This window comes from Fukomys damarensis, unplaced genomic scaffold (assembly GCF_012274545.1).
Source record: "Fukomys damarensis isolate Sample0158 unplaced genomic scaffold, DMR_v1.0_HiC HiC_scaffold_11, whole genome shotgun sequence".
NCBI lineage: Eukaryota > Metazoa > Chordata > Mammalia > Rodentia > Bathyergidae > Fukomys > Fukomys damarensis.
In genome coordinates, this window is record NW_022900923.1 from 22,495,820 (window position 1) to 22,518,393 (window position 22,574).

At 34.3% G+C, this 22,574-nt stretch overlaps 1 protein-coding gene across 2 annotated transcripts in view; it reads left to right on the top strand.

Annotated features, from left to right (window-relative positions):
- Nucleotides 1–22,574, top strand: part of Cep350 (centrosomal protein 350) — a 174,405-nt gene that overhangs the window by 16,636 nt on the left and 135,195 nt on the right. For both annotated transcript variants that reach the window (XM_033762122.1, XM_010630274.2), the window contains exons 2-6: nucleotides 2,941–3,026; nucleotides 3,995–4,038; nucleotides 7,138–7,252; nucleotides 14,092–14,248; nucleotides 16,123–16,745. In XM_033762122.1, the coding sequence (XP_033618013.1) occupies nucleotides 2,954–3,026; nucleotides 3,995–4,038; nucleotides 7,138–7,252; nucleotides 14,092–14,248; nucleotides 16,123–16,745 (1,012 nt within the window). In that variant the 5' untranslated portion in view covers nucleotides 2,941–2,953. The remainder of the gene's footprint in view (nucleotides 1–2,940; nucleotides 3,027–3,994; nucleotides 4,039–7,137; nucleotides 7,253–14,091; nucleotides 14,249–16,122; nucleotides 16,746–22,574) is intronic.

Sequence of the window (22,574 nt, forward strand, 5' to 3'; positions counted from 1 at the left end):
ATATTGGACTTTTTTTTTTTTTTTTTTTTTTGGTCTGGTACCTGGGATAGAACTCAGGATTTTGAGCTTGCTGGGTAGGCACGGCATCACTGAGCTACATCCTTAGCCCCTTGATACTGAATTTTAAGAGCAATATGTCCTTTACATTCTTTAGTCCATTTTAACATACTTCACAGATTGTGTTATACATAAGCAATCCAAGTAAGCAAAAAAAAATCTTATATACAAGTATATTCATTTCAGTGATATTTCTAATAGAGAAATGAGATATAACATTATTTATATTAATAACCTCCCTCAGCCCATTTAAACATTAAAAACAATAGATATTTGTTCTTTCACACATATATAGGTCAGGAATTCAGGAATGATTTATTTAGGTGATTTTGATTCAAGGTCTCTCATGAGATTATAGTCACAATGTTAAATAGGGCTGTAGTCTTCTGAAGACTTGACTTGGTCAGGAAGATCTGCTTTCCTGGAGAGCTCACTTAGTAGCTGTAGGCAAAAATCCTCAGTTCTTTGTCATGTGAACCTCTTCGTAGGGCAACTTGACTATTCTTGTGACTTAAGAATTTGTTAGCTTGTTGCTGGGAGAAATATCTGATGTACACAACTTAAAGGAGAAAAGGTTTGTTTTGGCTCACAATTTTAGAAGTTTCAGTCCATGGTCAGCTGACCCTGAGCGATAAACCACATGGTAGAGGAAAGCTGTCTACCTCATGACCAGGACGCTGAGAGAAATAGGGAAAGAGAGCCAAAGAGAGAGGGAAGGTCTGGGAACAAGATAAGCCCTTTGAAGGCATGCCTCAAGACACTTTGTTCCTCTAACTAGGCCCCACTTTCTCACAGCAGATTTTTATGCTCTCATCAGTGGATTAATCTACCTATAAGGCCAGCATGACTGTGATGCAGGCACCTACAGAAAGCCCTATCTCTCTTACATAAGAAACTTTTGGGGGAAATTTTTAAGCCAAACCTTAACAGAGCTGGATCCTTTAGTCGAGATGGAGAGAATGTTTTTTTCCTGCCTAATTGTAGAAATCTTAGCTTCTCATTTTTACCACATTTATTATTAGCTTAAATAATAAGTCTAAGTCCAGCCTACACTCAGTGGAAGAAAAACTGAACACATTTTAAAAGCTCCAATTCTTAAAGGAATATAAACATTTAAAAAAACATATCACAAATGTGTAGCAGTTAAGTAAAGCAGGGCATAAAATGGAAATTATAATCATTACAATAAGAAAATTAGAGAATATGTAAAATAGATTAATGGTTGCGCTAGGATTTTGGAGTAGGGGTGAGTTTTTTCCCTGTAGTTTACAATTTTTTTTGTTGCTGTTATATGATTTTTTTTTTTTCTGGCTTTGGTGCTAGGAATTAAACAGCATTACAAATGCCACTGAACTACAGCCTCAGTCAAGCCTGTAACTTTTATAACAGAATAATTCTTCTATCTCCACAGAAAAATTTGACTTTCATCATCAAACCTTCTGAGCATAAGTGTATGTTCTTTCTCTTTGAGTCATGGTATAATTTCTTTTTTCCTTTTTTTATATTATACTAATATACAGAGATCAGTGAAATTCGTCATCTTTACCTCCTTCTTCTTAAAAATCAGGTCTTGTTATGTTATACAGGCTGGCCTAGAACTCCTAGGTTCAAGTAATTTTCCTGCCTTCGTTTTCGAATACTGGGACATTAGACTTGATGTTTTGCATCTGCTTCTTAACCATTATTGATTGCAGTGCTGGTGATGGAACCTAGGGCCTTGCATATTTTAGGCAACTGCTGACTTACACTTGGAGCCCCTTTTAACCTTTTTTAAGTGTACAGCTTATTAGTGCTACATACATTCATTTCATTGTGCAACCATAAACCACTATTTTCAGAGCTGTTTTAAAATTTTTGAAAAAATTTTGAAAAAGCCCAGTGAGGTGGGCCACACCTGTAATCCCAGCATTTGCGAGGCTGAGGCAGGAGGATTGCTATGAGTTTGAGGCCAGCCTGAGCTACCTAGTGAGTTTGTTTGGGCAGCCTGGACTATGTAGCGAGTCCCTGTCTCAAAGAAAAAAAATTTCTTTTTGAAAACTGAAACTCTAGGGCCTGGGATTTAACTCAGTGATGCTGCCGCCTTCCTTGCCAAGTGCAGAATCCTCAGTTTAAAAAACCAACAAGCTGAAATCTATACCAATTAAACAATAATTTCCCATTCCCCCTTTCCCCTAGTCCCTGGAGGCCACAATTCTATTTTCTCTGTATTATTGTGACTAACTACCCTGTATAAGTGGAATCATATAGTGATTGTCTTTTTGTGACTTAGCTTATTTCACTTAGCATAATGTCTTTAAGGTTCATCTATGTTGTAGCATATGTCAGAATTTTCTTGCTATTAAGGCTGAATAATATTCCATTATTTATATAAACATTTTGCTTATCTACCTATGTGTTGCTAAACTTTTGAGCTGTTTCCATTTAGCTATTGTGAATAATGCTAAACTTTTGAGCTGTTTCCATTTAGCTATTGTGAATAATAATACTTTGGACACAGATATATAAAATCTCTTCAAGACTCTACTTTTAGTTTTTTTGGGGGTTTGTACCCAGAAGTGGAATTACTGGATGTCATAGTAATCCTATTTTTAATTTTATGAAGAACTGCCATAACATTTTCCATAGTGGTGGTGCCAATATACATTCCTACCAGTACTACACAGGGTTTCAGTTTTTCCACATCTTCACCAGAACTAGTTATTTTCTGTTTTTTAATAGCAGTCATCCTAATGGGCATGAGCTGATCATGATATAATATTTAATGGTTTATTTTTCTATTATTTGATTATGAGAAACTTAAAAGGCATACTGATACATTTTGGAGATGACAATAATTTTCCAATTTTATGTTATAATATTGATTTTCAATGAATGATGATGCAGGTAAATTGGCAGGATGAGGAGCAGTAAATCAACAGAGGTGCCTTTATCAAATCCAAGGAACTCTCCAAGCAAGGATACTGTTCAAGGTAAGGTACTTTTTTTTTTAACTTAATCCTTTGTTTAAGTCATATATTAAATTCTGGTTTAATCAGAAAATGAAGACTATCCACATGCTTTGATTTAGGAAAAGTAGATTAAATAATTTTAAATTTGAATATACATGATACCTTTCAAGGCATTTTATGGTAAATTTCTATAAAGAAAAAATTGTTTTTTAAAATGAATTAGCCCCTGTAAAATTAATTTTATATAGTTTTTCAGAAATTCCAATGTAACGACAATAAATAGTGTAATGTAGTTCCTAAGAATAGACCAGATAACAAAAATAAATGCCTCATGCATTAAATTGTGCATTAGTGGTAACTTTAAAGCATGATATATTTTAAAGGAGATCTACAAACTGAAGTGCCTCTAGAAGGAGTTTATTGGATTTATGAGGGATTGGAAATTAAATCATATAAGGAAGTGTTTGAAGGAAATGGAAATATCCTGGAAAAGAATGACTCATGGGAAATATGTGGCCTTAAACTATTTGAAAGTGTGTTATCTGAAAGACAAAATAAATTTTACCTTTGTTTCTACTGGTAGATTGAAGTGTGGAGTAGTTTTCTTATCTTTTCCACATTGTAATGTCAGATACAAACAATACAAAAATTTATATTTGTTCAGTATTTGTACTTGTAAACTGAGTAATTGCTTATTTTTTGGACATGTCTGCTATATGTATAGGTGGAGGTGTCAATCCAATTGTTCTAAGGAATAATAATGTCAGCACCTATTTAATTCTGTATGGTAGGAAGCTTAGCTTTATATGATGGTAATTACAGAAAAAAAGCATATTTTGTTTCAATATAGTGAAACCTTTGCTGAAGAACAGTTCTGCCTAATAAAGTGATTCTCAAACCTTTGAATGCATTTGAGAGCTTACTAAAATCGTATTCTGAGATCTACTTCAGAGATTTCTGATTCAGTAAATATCGCTTTATCCTTGCAGATATAACCACAACATGGGATGCACTTTCTCAGACCAAGGCTGCTGTAAGTTGTATTAGCTTCTATTTACTTATTCCTGTTTTAAAATGAATTTTCTAATTGGATGGGTTAAAATTTTTCTAGCACTTTTTTGAACAGAAAATAAACATTTGGTAAGAGATGATATGTATTACAAAATGAACATAACTGCTAAATAGTAAAGTTATAAAAGTGGCAATACTTGAAGTGTCAGGAGCACTAACAACATGGCATATAAAATATTAAATGTGGATAATTTATTCACTTTTAATAGATTTGTTCATTTGGTATGTTGAAATGAAGATTTGATAGAATGAATTTGATAATGGTGGGCCTGTGTCTGTGAAGAAGGCTCACTGCCAGGGAGGAAGTGAAAGGGACCAATTTCTCTTTGAATGGTTAATAAGTTACCTCTTCTTTTCTGTGGAGGCAACAAACTCTTTTCTTTCATCTACTGAAGATTGACTGTGGGTAACTTGTTCACATTTGTGTTGGATTTGTCAAATCCACATTTGACAAGTGGATATTTAGTCCCTTCAAATGGAGACACTGCTTTTTATTTGCTTTATTAAGGGCAAATTGTCTTTTAATATGCCCTTTTTTGTTTTCTTTTGTATATCACCTGATTTAAAATGTCTGTTTCTTTACTGTCTGAGTATTTTTGTGCTATTTTTTTGTCCTCTAATCTTTAGACCTCTTTTGAGAATGAATCTAGTAAAATTGTTACTACTTAGATTTGATTCTAAATCTTTTTTTATTTTGGTACCGGGTATTGAACTCGGGTCCTTGCACTTGCAAGGCAGGCCATCAAACCACTGAGCTAAATCCGTGGCCCAAATCTTAAGTAGGTCAGGTTTTGGCTCTATGAATAAGCATTTTGTATTGTCTATGGATTATATATCTATAATATAGGAATCATTTTTAAGGGCCCCCATCAAATTTTTTTTTTTTTTTTTTTTGAGACAGCATCGCACAATGTAGTTGAGACTGACCTGGAACTCTCTATGTAGCCCAGGCTGGTCTCGAACTCATAGTGATCCTCCTGCCTCAGCCTCTCAAGTGCTGGGATTACAGGCGTGAGCCACCACGACTGGCTCAAATGTTTTTTATTGTTCTCCGTATGAATTTACTGCTTATCATCTAATAAACACACGTAAACATACACAAAATATTCATTCTACTTTCATTACTTTTGTTTATTCTCCTTTCCCTCAGAAATTAAATTTCCCTGTTATTCTAAATTCTTTTCCTTAAAAGCTTGCTTCAAGACCCACAATCTCCGTAAAGCTTTCTGGGACTATGCCAGACCAAAGAAAAATTTCCCCTTTTGGGTATCTGATGCATTTCCATTCACTTTGTGTAACCTAGTATTATTTATTATTCTTTAATAATGTCAAGTAAATCAGTGCAGCAATCCCAAATATCATGACAGCTCTTTAAGAGCAGACACTACTTCCACTCCAAAAATCTGAGACCATTATACACAGATAGTAACAATGTTTCTAATATTACTTTTTTTTTAAGACTGGGGAGGCAGTGCTGGGGATTGAACCCTGTACATGCATCCTCAGCCCATCTTTTTTTTTTTTGCCCCTGCTAGCAATGGGAAGACATGTAATAAATAGCATTCCCTTATTGATTTTGTTCCTAACTGCTCAATAAACCAAGCTATTTTTCCCTATAGAACATTATATCTATAGATCCAGTTATCAGTTTGAAAATATGACAAGTGCTGTGGGACACACCTTCTTAGCATCCCTATATTGAAAACTTAAATAAGGCACTGCATTTGCAGTTAACTTAGAGACTGAGTTTTCAATACATTTACCCTGCTTTTTTTTTTCTTTTTCTTCTTTGTTCGACTATCTTAGATTTATTTTTTATTTTTTTATTTTTTGCAGTACTGGGAATTGAACCTTGCATTTGTGAGGCAGGCACTGCACCACTGAGCTAAATCCCTGGCCCTAGATACACCTTTTGTTATTGTAGTTGTTAATGATTTTAGCTAGGAGTCATTTTTATTCCTTAATTTGATGTAGTTCTAAGCTAATTCATAACTGTTTGTTTATAGTTGTTTTTCAAAGCTATTGGGTGTTTTTGAAGAATTGTAAAGGGCTCATAATAATCAGTATAGGGAAAAGCTTGATAGAGAAATATTAGTATGTAGGATTATTTCAATTTTTTAGTTCATTACACTGAAAATATCTGAAGGATTAATAAAAATGGTATAATGTTTATTCATTTTATTTTTTGTGTGTGTGGTAGTGGGGATTGAACCTGGAGCAATACCTATGCTAGAATTGTATCACTAAGCTACAACCCCAGACCTTTTAAATTTGAGACAAGTTCTTGTCAAATTGTTTGGGCTGGTCTCAAACTTGTTAACTTCCTACCTCAGCCTCTTGAGTACTGAGATTATATATATGTGCTACCCCCATCCAAAGTATTTCTATGTAGTAGAGTTTTATAATTTCAATTTTACTTTATATATATGTATATGTATATATATGAATATATTTTAAAATATGTATTCTGTTTTCAAGTATTCTCCTGTAAGCACATAGTACTCTACTATTCAGGAGAAAATACTTTTTAATAACATTGAGAACATTGGTAGTTATACCAAAAGTTAATTTACATTGTAAAAGGGTATGTGAAACCTGCCTAAATTCTATCTATCCTGTGAATTTTGTTTTTGTTATAAAATTTGTTTCACAGACATAAAACTATAAAAATTGCAGCTCTTGAATAATCCTAAACTTTAGCCAACTAAATCATTCTTCTCTCATTTTTGCTTGTACAGTGTAGAAAATATATGACATGTATAATGTAAGATAATTTAATGCTTTAAGAAACAACAGTTAAAAACAGTCCAACATGAGGAATAGAAATCTTTGATAGTCTTCATAAAGTTTTCATGGTCATTTCATATTTGGGAAGCATTGTGTCTAAAGTTGAATGATAGCTAAAGTAAACAGTAATAAAGCTGTTATCACAAGAAATCATTCCTTAGTTTTTTCTACTTTTGAGAAAGATATTGGATAATAATAGTTTTAAATAACCATGCAAACTGATGGTAGCTGGATTATTTACAGAATTAACATGTCTGTTATATTTAAATTTTAGCTGAGACACATTGAAAACAAATTAGAAGTAACCCCTTCAAGTACAGCTATGTTTGATTCTGTCATGGATGTCAAGAAGTCATCTGCAAATGCTACCCGAAAAATAAGTAGAAAAGGTATTTATTAATTTTCTTTCAGAGATAAAACTATAAATTTTTAATGTTAGTTTTTTGTTTCTTTGCTATTAGCATATATTTGTGATTTATAATATTGTAATTACATTCACCTTAGGAAATTTTATCTTAATCATTGTAATAGTCCCAGCATTTGATTTTCTTCCTTTGGTATTGAGAAGTATTTATAAAGCAGCCTCAACTTCAGTGACTGTGGAAGATGTTTTCATTATCTTTTGATCAGGAACTTTAGCAACATTCCATCCCCTCTGTCAGTGTATTTTCATTTCTTTGTAATAATGAGAATTTCATTTTAAATATTTGAGGTATTCTGTGTCACAAACTTTTTTAAAGCTCACAGGTATATTACTTTTAAAGTAAAATTTAGTTGACTAAATAAGATGTACTTTTTTGGAAGGGTTCAACTCTGGAAGGACTAGAGATGTAGCTCAGTGGTAGAGCATTTGCTTAACATGCATGAGGTTATGGATTGAATTCCAATTACTGCCAAAAAAAAAAAACCCCAAAAAAACCCAAATATCAGGGACAGCAATTTAGCTCAGTAGCACCACACCTATCTTGCTAATGTAAGGTCCTGAGTTCAATCCCCAGGACTAAAAAAAAATCAGATGGAATATCATTCATACCAGTCATATCATAAGTTGATACGATGTGTTTTCTTTGGTTACCTTTCATGTATATTTTGTGTTTTAAGTGATGGCAAGTCAGATTTTTTTTTAACCTTAGAGCTTGTTGAGTTTTGTGCCATACTTCTCTTTTTTTTATTTATTTATTTATTCTGTTTATTTATTTATTGAATTTATTGGTACATTCTAGGTAGACAGTACAGTTACATTCATTACTGGGATCTTGCACCTTTACATGCCAGGCCTTGGTTCTCATTTTTTCCCCTTGTCTCCACCCTCCCTTCACCCCCTCTTCCCCTCCCCATCTACAAATACTTTAATTCCATTTTTACATTTTCTCATATTTTTTTCCTTTTCCCTTGTTCCCCTTTCCTTATCCTTCTCACTGTCCCTACACCTTTGGTCCTTCTCTTCCTATTTCACATTGCTAATTGTCCCGTTAGGATCTTGAGTACTATTTTAGTTTTTCACACCAGAGAAACTATTCAGTATTTGCATATGTGTGACTTATTTATTTCACTTAGGAGTATATCCTCAAAATGTACCCATTTATCTATGAATGAATCTATTTTCTCATTCTTTATGGCTGAGTAGTATTCCATTTTATAGAAAAACCACATCTTCTTTATCCAGTTTGCAACTGATGGGCAGATGGGGTGTTTCCAGGTTTTAGCTATTACAAACTGTGCCGCTATAAACATGGGTGCACATATATCACTGTGGTATGACTCTTTTAATTCTTTTGGAAAGATACCCAACAGAGGGATGGCTGGATCAAATGGAACCTCTAATCCTAGTTCTTTGAGGTATCTCCATATTGACTTCCATAGTGGTTGCACCAGTCTGCACTTCCACCAACAATGGAGAAGGGTTCCTTTCTCCCCACAGCCGCGCCAACATTTGTTGTTGTATGATTTCTTGATAACAGCCATTCTTTGTGGGGTATGGTGAAATCTCAGTGTTGTTTTCATCTGCATCTCTCGAATGACCAGTGATGTGGAACATTTTTTCATATATTTGCTTGCTGCTTTTATTTCTTTGTCTGAGAAATGTCTGTTCATTTCAGATGCCCATTTTAGAATTGGGTCTTTATATTTGGGGGGCCGGTTGTTTTGAGTTCTTTGTATATTTTAGATAATAGTCCTTTGTTTGAGGATCAGCTGGTAAAAAGTTTTTCCCAAATTGTAGGTTGTCTCAGTTCTGTTGATGGTTTCTTTTGCAGCGCAGAAGCTTTTTAATAAGATGAGATTCCACTTGTTGATTCTTTCTGCTAATTCCCGTGCTGAGGATTTGTTCATAAAATCTTTTCCTATGCCAATGTCTTAGAGTTCTGCTCAACTTATCTTCCAGCAAGTTTAGTGTTTTTGTTTTTATATTTATATCTTTAATGCACTTGGATTTTAATTTAGTGCATGGTGACAGATAAAGGTCTAGTTTTAATCTTTTGCAGGTTGAGATCCAGTTTTTCCAACACCATTTATTGAAGAGGCTATCTTTCCTCCAGTGGGGACTGTCAGTTCCTTTGTCAAAGATGAGGTAGCTGAGTGCATCTGGAGTTGTTTTTGTGTCTTCCAATCTGTTCCACTGATCCTCAGGTCTGTTTCTTTGCCAGTACCACGCTGTTTTTGTAGCAGTGGCTTTGTAGTATAGTTTCAAATTGGGAATTGTTATACCCACTGACATGTGTCTGTTACCTAGGATGGCTTTTGCTATTCTAGGTCTCTTATGGTTCCAAATGAATTTTTGGATTCTTCTTTCTAGTCCTGTAAAGTATAGTGTTGGGATTTCAATTGGTATTGCATTGAATCTGTATAGCAGTTTTGTTAGTATGGCCATTTTCACTATGTTGATTCTTCCTACCCAGGAGCAGGGGAGATCTTTCCATTTTTAAATATCCTCCTCTATCTCTTTTTTCGGAGTGCTGTAGTTTTCAGTGTAGAGGTCTTTTCCTTCTTTTGTTATATGGATTCCCACATTCTTCATTTTTTTGGGTGCTATTGTGAAAGGAATTGTTTCCCTAATTTCTTTCTCAGTGAGTCTGCTATTTGTGTACAAGAAGGCTATTGATTTTTTGGGTGTTGACCTTGTATCCAGCTACTCTGCTAAAAGTGTCAATTAAGTCTAGAAGTCTTTTGGTGGAGTTTTTTGGGTCTTCACTGTAGAGTATCATAGCATCAGCAAATAATGAACGTTTAACTTCTTCCTTTCCTATCTTTATTGCTTTAATTTCTTTCTCTTGTCTAATTGCTGTGGCTAATGCTTCCAGAACTGTGTTGAAGAGGAGTGGTGATAGTGGGCATCCTTGTCTTGTTCCTGATTTTAACATGAAGGTTTTCAGTTTTTTGCCATTTAATATGATGTTGGCTGTTGGCTTTTCATAGATTGCCTTTGTTAAGTTGAGACATAGACCATCTATTCCAATTTTTTTTGCAGAGTTTTTATCATGTATGGGTGTTGAATTTTGTCAAATGCTTTTTCTGTATCTATCGAGAGGATCATGTGGTTCTTGTCCTTGACTTTGTTAATATAGTGTATTATATTTATTGATTTACGTATGTTGAACCATCCGTGTATCCCTGGAATAAATCTGACTTCGTCAGGATTATGATCTTCTTGATGATCCTCTGTATTCTTTCTGTTTGCTAGTATCTTATTGAGGATTTTTGCATCTATATTCATTAAGGAGATTGGCATGTAGTTCTCCTTTTTAGTTACATCTTTCCCAGGTTTGGGAATCAAAGTGATACATGCTTTCAGGAATGAATCTGGAAGTATTGCTTCTCTTTCAATTTTATTGAAAAGTCTGAAGAGTAATGGCAGTAGATCTTCTCTAAATGTCTTGTAAAATTCAGCAGTGAATTCATCAGGACCTGGGAATTTTACAAGACATTTAGAGAAGATCTACTGCCATTACTCTTGTTGGTAAGTTTTTAATTACATTTTCAATTTCACTGATTGTGATTGGGGTGTTTAAAATGTTTTTATCTTCTTCGTTCAACTTTGGTAATTCATAAATATCTCGAAATCTGTCCATTTCTTCTGTGTTTTCTGTTTTATTAGAGTACAGGTTCTCATAGTATGTATTAATGATCCTCTGGATTTCTGTGAGATCTATTGTGACTTTGCCTTTTTCATTCCTGATTACATGAATCTGAGCCATTTCTTTCATTTTTTTGATAAGGTTTACTAACAGTTTATCAATTTTATTTATTCTTTCAAAAAACCAACTCTTTGATTCATTTATTTTTTGTATCGTTTTCTTAGTTTCCATTGCATTGATTTCTGCTCTAATCTTTATAATTTCCTCTCTTGTTCGAGCTGTGGGTTTTTCTTGCTCTTGTTTTTCTAGGAGTCTAAGAGTCATCGTTAGGTTGTTTATTTGAGCTTGCTCTGTTTTCCTAATGTGGGCATTCAGTGCTATGAATTTTCCATGTAGAACTGCTTTCATTGTGTCCCATAGATTCCTGTATGTTGTATTGACATTTTTATTTGTAAAAACTGTCTGATTCCTTCTTTAATTTCCTCTGTGATCCATTGATTGTTCAGGAGAGTGTTGTTCAGTTTCCATGTGCTTGTTAAGTTCCTACGGTCTCTTATGCTATTGATCTCCAGCTTTGCTGCACTGTGATCTGATAATATACAGGGAATAACTTCAATTCTTTTGTATTTATTCAAACCTATTTTGTGAGCTAGTATGTGATCTATCTTGAAGAATGACCCATGTGCAGCTGAAAAGAATGTATAATCTAATTTTGTGGGGTGGCACACTCTATAGACGTCTAATAAGTCCACATGTTCAAAAGCTTGGTTCAGTTCTAGTATTTCATTGTTGATTTTTTGCCTAGATGATCTGTCTGTTTGTGATAGTGGGGTATTCAGATCCCCCACTACAATTGTATTAGTGGTTATTTGGTTTTTCATGTTACTTAATATTTGTTTTATATAGCTGGGGTAATTTATATTTGGTGTATATATGTTTATGTTTGTCATTTCTTCCTCTTGGATTGTTCCCTTTACAAGGATGTAGTGGCCCTCTTTGTCTCTCTTAATCAGTTTTGGTTTGAAGTTTGCTTTGTCTGCGAATAAGATTGCTACCTCTGCTTTTTTCTCAGCTCCTGTCACATGGAGAATTGTTTTCCATCCTTTCACTTTCAGTCTATGGGCTTCTTTTTGCACTAGGTGTGTTTCTTGTATACAACATATTGTTGGATTTTGCTTCTTAATCCATTCTGCCAATCTATTTCTCTTGATTGGTGAATTGAGGCCATTGACATTGATGGTTATAACTGATATATACTGACTTATTATTGTCGTGTTATTGTCCTTTTGTTGACTCTTTTTATTTTTTGTCCTCTCCTTTTAGTTTCTTGCCTTGGCTATTTGATTTGCTCTGTTGCGCCTCCTGGTGTTGTGATCTTCGTTGTCTTTTTCTAGGATATTGTTTAAAATTCTTTGTAGTGCTGGTTTAGTATTCATGAAGTTTCTCAAGTGTTCTTTGTCATGGAAGTATCTTATTTCTCCGTCCATTTTGAAAGAGAGCTTTGCAGGATACACCAGTGTTGGTTGTAGGTTGTTTTCTTTTAGGAATTGAAATACTTCACTCCAGGCTGTCCTTGACCTGAGGGTTTGTGTTGAAAAGTCTGCTGTGATTCAGATGGGCTTTCCTTTGCATGTGATTTGTTTCTTTTCTCTTACTGCTTGTAGTATTTTGTTCTTCTTTTGGGTTTCTGGGTTTTGATTATTATATGTCTAGGTGTTGATTTTTTTTTTTTTGGCTAGTTGGTGTCCTATATGCCTCGCTTATCTGTATATCTAATTCTTCCCCTCTGTTTGGGAAGTTTACTATCATTAATTCTTTGAACAGCTTTTTTAAGTCATTTGCATGTTCTCCTGGTACTTCATGGATACCTATCAGTCTTATGTTATTCTTCTTTGCATCATCTAGGAGTTGTTGGATCGATTTCTCATGCTCCCTTACTGTTTTTAAGAGACCTCTCTTTTCATGGTCACTGTCTGCTATCCTATCTTCTATATCTGAGATTCTATCTTCGCAATCTTTTATTCTGTTGCGTAAGCTTTCAGTAGAGTTTTTAATCTCCTGGACATCCGTTTGAATCTGTTTAATGGATTCCATTTCTTTCCTATGTTGCGTGTTCATTGTTTCCATTTCTTTCTTATGCTGGGCCTTCATGGCTTCTGTTGTGGTCCTGAGCTCATCTATTTTTTTTGTCAGTTTCTGTTCTAGAGTCTCGAATCATGTCTTTCATTTTGCTCACCATTTCTATGGTTATCTGGGAAATAATTTCTGTTTTGAATTTTTCTAGAGCTTGATTGATCAGTTTTTTTACTCCCTGTCCTGTGAGTTCTGAGTGTCCTGGAGGTTCACTATCGGATTTTTCATCTTTCTTTGCCCTACTGTTTGCCATTGGTGGACTGGAAGTCTGTGTTTGTGGCTTAAGTATTTTCTCATCTTTATTTTTGCTGTTGGGTTGCCCTTGATTCAATCTCTAGGTCATTAAATCTTCCTGATATTGTTGCATCCCAGTCTTTGATTCTCTAATGACTTATAGACATTCTCATTTTCATAATTGAGAAAACAACTCATCAAATCAATCCCTATCCTTTATCCCTATCGATACAATCAGGATCATAATAGGATCAGTCACCACCCTTTATAGCCCACCATGCCTCTGCAGAGTGCGTCCAAGGACTGGCTCATTCAGGGGATCTAGTAGTTGGGGGGTGAGTGGGGAACGGTGCTCAGCATCGCCCACATGGCTCCATAGGAGGCCAGTAGTTTGGGCTGGGCAGTGCAGCAGAGGTGGCTCTTGAGTACAAGCCGGGGCGATGACGCAGAACTTACCCAGTTGGAGCTGTGTTGGAGCCAATCACTGGTGCCCACTGGAAACGGCGTGGCTCCAGAGGAGGCCCGTCTAATTCTCTTTTAAATAAAAATCATTAACAAAAAGAATTTTATATGTAGATCTGTACTTTGCATTGTCTGCTCAGAATAATCTTTTCTCTATAAATTGAGTAACTATAATAACTTTAATGTGAATGTTTTCTGTCTGCTTACATAATAACCAACTAGATATGTCACAAATAATACATGGCAGTTATTTTTTAGATAGTAATCAAATTTAGAGGCAGTCTTAGTTTATATTGTATGTACTCACATTTTTTCTTTTTCTTCAGATGGTAGATACCTGGATGATTCTTGGGTTAATGCTTCAGCCTCCAAATCTAGATCACGAAAAGAGAAATCTCGTAGTCCTCTCAGAGCTACTACTTTGGAGAGTAATGTGAAGAAAAATAATCGTGTGGAATTTCGTGATCCTCTGGTTTCTTACAGGTTAGCATTAAAGAAAGAGCAGCTAGGGTTGGTCTCTAATACTTATAGTAGGATTATAATTTTTTAAAATAAGTTTTTAAATAGTATTCTGGCTCTGAGGTAGTATTATAATACTTTATTATTACTACTTTTTTTCATTTTCCACAAAAGATAATACAAAAATCTTTGTTATTTTTGTTTTTGTAGTGTTGTGGGTTGAATCCAAGGTTTCATATGTCCTAGGCAGTTGCTGCAGCACTGAACCATATCCCCAGCCCTGTATCTTCTTTAGGGGGAAGAAATAGTAATATTTTTCCCAAGCCCCCATCATTCTAATAAAATCATTTCCTAGAAACAAGCATGGCTCTTTTTTTGTTTTGTTTTGTTTTACAGGTACTACTGTACCTGTACCTAGTTCTTAGGTTTTTCTGTTTTGTGTTTATGTGATGCAGGGGATTGAACCCAGGGCCTCTTGCATGGTAAGCATATCTATAGCTTAGTTTTTACCTTCCTTTTTTGAAAGTAGCAATTGGTCACTTGCAATTTTTTTTGTTATTATGAATATGAATTGGTTTATTATTTTGTTGCTAATGGCTTTTTTCTGCAACTCAGATGTTCAGCATTGTTGTATGAATTTAATAGTATAGATAATATAAAATGCTTTGCACGTTTTTGAACATTTAGAATATTTAATAAAATTACAGAATTTTAAATTTGAGCAGTACTTTATTTATGATTTATGTGCCTTCATGCTCTCAGTATGGCAAATAAATACTAATCAGTAACAAAATTCTGGATTTTGTATTTCTTTATTTCATTTATAACCATTTCATGTAATTGATTGATTGATTGATTGATTTTTTTCTTTTTTTGGTACCGGGGATCAAACTCAGGATCTTGCACTTGCCAGGAAGGCAGTGGAATCACTGTGCTAAATCCCTGACCGTCATGTGTTTTAAAGTGTCCATAAATCTAAAAGTTTCATGATGTTACTTGGTAGAGCTTAGTATATGTTTGTACATGTCTTAGAGGAATGAGTTATACATTTTGGTGACAGAAAGCAAATGAATACCCAAATTCAGAGTATGATCTTTTTTTTCTGGTGTTAAGAAAATCTCTCTACACGTTTTACATATTTCTTATTTTATAATATGCAGGTTGTTAACTTGATTATTTGCCACTTAACTGAATAGAGGGAACATTGACTATTAAGTCTCAATGTTAGTAATGATTATCTTGTTATTGATTTTTGTATTACTGGGAATTGAACCTAGGACCTTATGTGTGCTAGGCAAGTGCTGTATCACTGAGCTACATCCCCAGCCCCTTTAAAGATTTTTTGAGAGGGATGTCTCACACAGTGTTCACTAAGGTCTCAAAGTTGTGATTTTCCTATGTTAGCCTCCTAAATAGCTGGAATTATAGGTATGTGCCTCCATACCTGTCTAGTTTTGCTCCTCCCGTAGTTTTAAAAATTTAATTGTACAGAAGTTATTTATATGTATTAAATACGTATATTTAATATAAATGTTATGTTTTGATATATGTATTCATTGTGGAATTGCTAAGTCAAGCTATTTAACATATTACCTCATATACTGCAGACCTTTGACTTACAAACTTGATTACTTCCCAAGGGCTGGTTTTACCTAAGTAGATACAGCTGAGATTTGGATTTTTACCTAGATACACACTATAGATAACAAGAGACGTTGAACCTTCCATTAACCTAATTAACCCAAGTTTTCGTATTTCAGGCCAGTTGTAACTTGAGGGCTACTGTATTATTTTTTTGTTGTTGTAAGAACACTTAAAAATCTATGCTTTTAGCAATTTTCAAGTCTATGGGTTTTTTGTTCCTATTATATTGTGAAGCTTGTTATTTTTTATTATAGGGAAATCCATGGTGCACCTTCCAATTTAAGTCCTAGCCATCTGGAATCAAAGCATGTATATTATGTAGATGTTAATGAAGAAAAAGCTGAGAGTGGAAACAGGATGATATGCAATCAAGAACAACAGGATATACATTGCTGTGATTTTGAGAACTCCCAGTCATCTGTAATCAATGATACGGTTGTTAGATTTTTAAATGATCGACCAGCAATTGATGCATTGCACAATTCTGAATGTTTGATTAAGAAGGGAGTTCCTATGAGAATGGAGGAAGAAATGCCTAATAGAGCAAAAGGAAATGAGAACAATTCAAAACCTTCTGTGAATAACCTGGGTCATCCTGTTGATCCAAAAGTGTTACACCTAACTGATTCTTCTCCATCCTCTACTAGTACTTCTAATTCCCAAAGATTAGATATTTTAAAGCGGCGGCAACATGATGTCAAACTGGAAAAACTTAAGGAGCGGATTAGAAGACAGTGGGAACACTCGGAAGAAATAAATGGCCGGGGCCAGAATCTGGGTCAAATTGACCATCCAGTAATGGTTGTTAATATTGATAGCTCAGTGACAACAAAAGTCAGGAAAGTGGCAACAGCACCACCTGCTCCAACGTATAAAGGTTTGTAATTAGTTTTTGTATCTTTCTCTTTCTGTCTTCTTTTTCCCTTTTTTAACCAAGTATATATTTGAATAGATGGTTGTTTTTAGACCAGTATATGATTCTCAAATTATCTTCATAAGAAATCATTTTAGGGTACAGGTTAAAAATGCAGATTTCAGCCATGTGTGGTGGCAACATCTATATTCACAGCACTTGGGAAGGTGAGGCAGGAGGATGGTGATGAGTTTGAGGCCAGCCTGGGCTACATAGTGAGTTGAAGGCCAGCCTGAGCTATACAGTGAGACCCTTAAGAAACAGACAAAAAAGATTTCTAGATCTTTCATTGGAATTTCTGAGAATGGTGTTTAGAAATGGAATTTTTAATAAGTCCCTTAGAGGATTCTTATAAATTGAAATATATGAACTTCTTAAATTATACAAATACGAAATAAGGGTTAGTACCATTTTCAAAAGAAGTAAGTGAAAGAATATTGCTCTTAATTCTGCCTGTTTTTTGATTATTAGGAATTATTTCAAAAAATGAAAAAGATAAATCATTCATTTTCCAGTAAATATTTGGATACATAGTATTTTTGTGCTAACATTGATTCAGTTGCCATTTTAACCTATGTGTTTTAATGCCAAGGGGTTTCCTTCCCAATTTAAGAAAAAATATTTAAGTCAGATTTATGCAAACATTGATAGGTTTACCTTGAGAAAATGTTTTTCAAAGCCAATTTCTTTTTTGGCCAACTCAAGTTTTTTATGGTGTTTATTTATTTAGTGGAACCGGGAGTCAAATTCAGGACCTTGTGCTTGCCAGGCAGGTACTAGAGCTGCTGAGCTAAATCTCCGGCCCATATATGGTGTTTTTTTATGGATTTCTATTTTTCAATTTTTATGTTTATAGTTCTTATTTTCACAGGGGCATCTGTGTAAAGGTTTTAAGGAAGAGTTGATTTCTTTTTTTGTTTGTTTTTCATACCGGGAATTAAATTTAGAAGAGTTGATTTCTTCTTCTTTTTTTTTTTTTTTTTTTTTTTCTGGGGTTAATTTTTCAATTTTTATGTTTATAGTTCTTATTTTCACAGGGGCATCTGTGTAAAGGTTTTAAGGAAGAGTTGATTTCTTTTTTTGTTTGTTTTTCATACCGGGAATTAAATTTAGAAGAGTTGATTTCTTCTTCTTTTTTTTTTTTTTTTTCAGGTACTGGGGATCAAACTCAGAACCTTGCACATGCAAGGCAGGCACAGTGCCACTGAGCTAAATCCCCGGCCCAAGCGTTGATTTCTTGATCAGTTTAGTTTGTGTTAGACTTTTGTCATTAAAACTGCTATTGTAGCCTTTCTTTCATGGGTAATTTTTCCAAGTTCAGAATAAAATAATGTAAAATTTGTTTCTTGTATTAATTTTAAGACTTTACAAAACTTTCTGGCTGTTGTCCATTTTGTTTGTATTTCTTTATAAGTATGATTTTTTTTTTCCTGATAAGTTCTACAGATTTTGTGGTCCTAAGGTGCCTGTAATTTATTCTCTGGAACAAAGCTCATTATGTATAATTTTGGCAACATCAGTTTTATGTTGTTTTGCTTACTGTGTTTTGCTAGTGATACAAGTTGAAAATTTTTTTCTAGATAATCTCTGATAAATGTGACCAAATTCACTAGAATACTAAAGAATTGCTCTGTTTGTGATTCATGTAATGTATTATTGATTAAAATTCTTTCATATACCATATGAAATAGTCATTTGTGTACCATACTCACATTATTGGCAAAGCAAAAGCAAATGGTGGGGTCAAAATATTCTTGTTGGTTCTGAAATAATCTTTGCTATACTCATTAAATACAGATTATATTTTTAATGGTTACTTATTCTATAAGTCAAAGTCGTGAAATACCAAAGTTTATAACTCCAAGATAGTTAAGATGGATGATTCTAAGTTTTAATTTAATTTACTTTAAAATTTTTTTATTAGTACATGTTTGCAGGACATAATGATTATAGTCATGGGAGTTGGTACATGTACATAACGCATCTTGATTTGTTTTTCATTCCCTTTCCCTCTGCTCCATCTCTTGGTCCCTTTTCCTTTTACAAAAGATCTATCTCTGTTTCCTATTATGCTAAAAAAAAGTTTTGTATTAGTATGTATTTAAAGTACATAATGGTTACAGTTACCATGGGGATTTGGTACATTTATGTAACATCTTAATTCCCTTTTTCCTTCATCCCCTTCTATTTGCCTTCCTTCATCTCTTGATTCTCTTCCCTGTTGCAAAAGAGCTCTCTGATTCCTATTATCTTTTATTTTACCCTTTATTTACATTTTGGGTTTCTCATATAAGAGAAATTCTGAGTTATGTAAGCATGATTAACATTAACACCACAGGAGCATCCATTTGCCTGCAGAAGACTCAGATTTGTCCTTCATGGCAGAGTAGTACTCCATTGTATATAAACGCCATATTTTCTTTAGTATTCATATCTTGATGTACATATAAGCCACTTCCAAGCTATTATGATTATGCTTTACTATGATAAACATGGCTGTGCTTTTATCTTTAACTCCTTTGGAAAGATACCTAGAAAGGCAGTAGCTGGGTTAAATGGAATTTCTGATTTTAGTTTTGTGAGGAATCTCCATACTGATTTTCATAGTGTTTGTACTAGCTTACATTCCCATCAACAATGTAGAAGAATTCCACTCCCCCATCTTTCATCCTTGCTAGTATTTGTTATTATTTGATTTTTTTTGATGATGGCCATTCTTTTTAAAGATGGAATCTTAGTGCTGTTTTAATTTCCATTTCTCTAATGGTCAGAGATATGGAACATTTTTTTTTTGGTGCCAGGGATAGAACTTGGGACCTTGTGCTTAAGAGGCAGGCAGTGGTACCACGGAGCTAAATTCCTGGCCCCCTTTTTCATGTATTTATTGGCCATTTATACTTCTGAAAAGTGTGTGTTCATTTCAGTTGCCTGGTTTTTTTTTGTTTTTTTTTGAGACAGGGTCTCACTGTGTAGTTGAGACTGACCTGGAACTCACTATGTAGCCCAGGCTGGTCTCGAACTCACAGTGATCCTCCTGCCTCAGCCTCCTGAGTGTTGGGATTACAGGCATGTGCCACCATGCCTGGCTCAGTTGCCTGTTTTTTGAGTGGGTCTTTAAATTGTGGGGAGAGCTAATCTTTTTTGTTCTTTATATATCCTAGATATTAGTCCTCTGTCAAAGAAGAAGTTGGCAATTTTTTCCCCTATTCAGTAGGTTGTCTCTTTACTCTGTTGCTTGTATCCTTTATTGTAAAGAAGCTTTTTAAATTGATACAGTCCCATTTATTGGTTCTTGATGTTATTTCTTATACAGTTTGGGTTCTGTTTAAAAAGTCTTTGCCTATGCCAATGACTTCAAGAGTTTTACATATATTATCTTGCAGGAGATTGTTTATTTTTTTTCTTTTTATTAAGTTTATTGCTACAATCTAGGTATACAATACAGTTACATTCATTATTGGGATCCTGTACCTTTACATAATAGGTCTTGATTCTCATTTTTCCCCTTGTCCCTGCCCTCCCTTCACCCCCTCCTCCCCCCCATTTACAAACACTTTATTTCCATTTTTTCAGTTTGTCATATTTCTTTCCTCTCCCTTATTACCTTTCCTCCACCCTTCCCACTTTCCCTACACCTTTAGCCCTTTACTTCCTATTTCACATTATTAATTATCTCATTAGGTTCCTGTGTACTATTATAGTTTTTCACACCAGGGAAACTATTCGGTATTTCAGTTAAAGAAATCTCTGTATGAACATTAAAAATAGGGAACCCTAAAATAAAACTAAAAAGGAAAGTAAAAGAGAAAAGGTAATGATGTAAGATTAAAATAATCCTTAATTCTGAAGATGAAAATGGTCCCTTAACATATTTAAATTGCTTTTAGATCTTTAAACTGTTTTCATTTTAGTTTAGTACATGTTGAGACAGATGGGTCTAGATTCAGTCTTCATGTGGGTAGCCAGGTTTCCCAGCACCATTTGTTAAAGAGACTGTCTTTCCTCCAGCATATATTTTTTGTCCCCTTTTTTTAAAGATTAGATGGCTGAATGTACCTTGGGTTGTTACTACATCCTCTGTTCTGTTCCACTGATCCACATGTCTGTTCCACATGTGTCAGTACCATGATGTATTTCTCACTGTAGGTTTGTAATATAACGTGAAATATGGGATTGTGATGTTTCCTGCTTTGCTCTTGTGGCCCAGAGATGCTTTTGCTATTCTGGGTCTGTTCTGGTTCCATGTGAACTTTAGGATTGTTTTCTCTAGTTCTGTTAGGAGTACTGTTGGTATTTTCAATGAGATTGCATTAAATCCCTGTATCAGTTTTGAGATTATGGCCATTTTGACAATAGTCTTTTCCTATCCAGGAACAGGAAGTATCTTTCCATTTTCTGATGTCCTTTGATCTCCTTTTTAGTTTTTGTTATAGAGGTCTTTAACTTCCTTGGCCAAATTAATTCCTAAGATCCTTATTTTTCTTAATAGTATTGTGAGTGATGTTGTTTTCCCAGTTTCTTTCTCAGGGAGTTCATTATTGGTGTACAGGAATGCTATTGATTTTTGTGTGCTAATTTTGTATCTTGCTATATTGGTAAGTGTGATTATTCTTTGTGTCTTTTGGTGGTAATTTTTTGGCATTCTATGTAGAGGATTATATTACCTGCAAATAATGATAATTTGACTTATTTCCTATATGTCTTTCTTTTATTTCTTTATCTTATCTAATTGCTCTGGCTAATGTTTTACGTTCTGTATTGAGCAGGACTGGTGATAGTGGATTTTCTTTTCTTGTTCCTGTTTTTAAAGGGAAAGCTTTTCGCTTTTCTTCATTTAATATGATGCTGGCACTTGGTTTGTTATAAGTGGCTTATATCAGATTGAGATAAGGTCCTTTTGTACCTATTTTCCTTAGGGTTTTGATCATGAACACGTGGATGTTACATTTTGTTACAGAGTTTTTCATGTGGAAATGATTGTGTGATTTTTCTCCTTAATTCTGTTTATATCACATAAAATTTATTAATTTCTGTATGTTGTAACAACCTTGCATCCCTGGGATGAAATCCTACTTGATGTATGAAGATGGAATTCATGTTTTATTTAACAATTTACCTGAAAATTAGAAATCTTAAAGAACCAGAGTTAAAAGTCTTAAATAAAACCTTTTTTGAGTTTGTGGCTGGATTTTCCATATTCCTTTTTATTACTTTTTTGGAACAGGCTAGTTTTCAAATTAGAGTATTTTATAAATACAGCTTTTAAGGGTTACTTTATGAAATCTTAACAGACATTTAAGAAATCATTATAGAGAATGGGCCCAGGGATTTGGCTCAGTGGTTCTGCCACCTGCCTCACAAGCAGAAGGTCCCGAATTTGATCCCTGGTACCAGAAAAAGAACAAAAGAGAAATGTTTATGGAGAATGGTTTCTGGTATCCTGATTGATGCATTTTTTTTTCCTACAATAAATTCTTGGCAATATAAATGAGAAGCACTTTAAAACACTGTATTCTAGGCTGGACATGGTGCTGAACGCCTGTAATTCCAGCACTTGGGTGGCTGAGGCAGGAGGACTACCACAAGTTCAAGGCCAGCCTAGGCTACATAGCGAGTTCAAGGCCCACCTGAACTACATAGAGAGAACCTGTCTCAAAAATCCAAAATGAAAAACAAAAACCAATCAAACAAAAAAACCACTCTATCCCAAAAATGTTTTGGTAATTTTTTTCAACTTCCCAAAATCCTAATTCTTGTAGATTTTTTTTTTTTTTTTTTTTTTTTTTTTTTTAT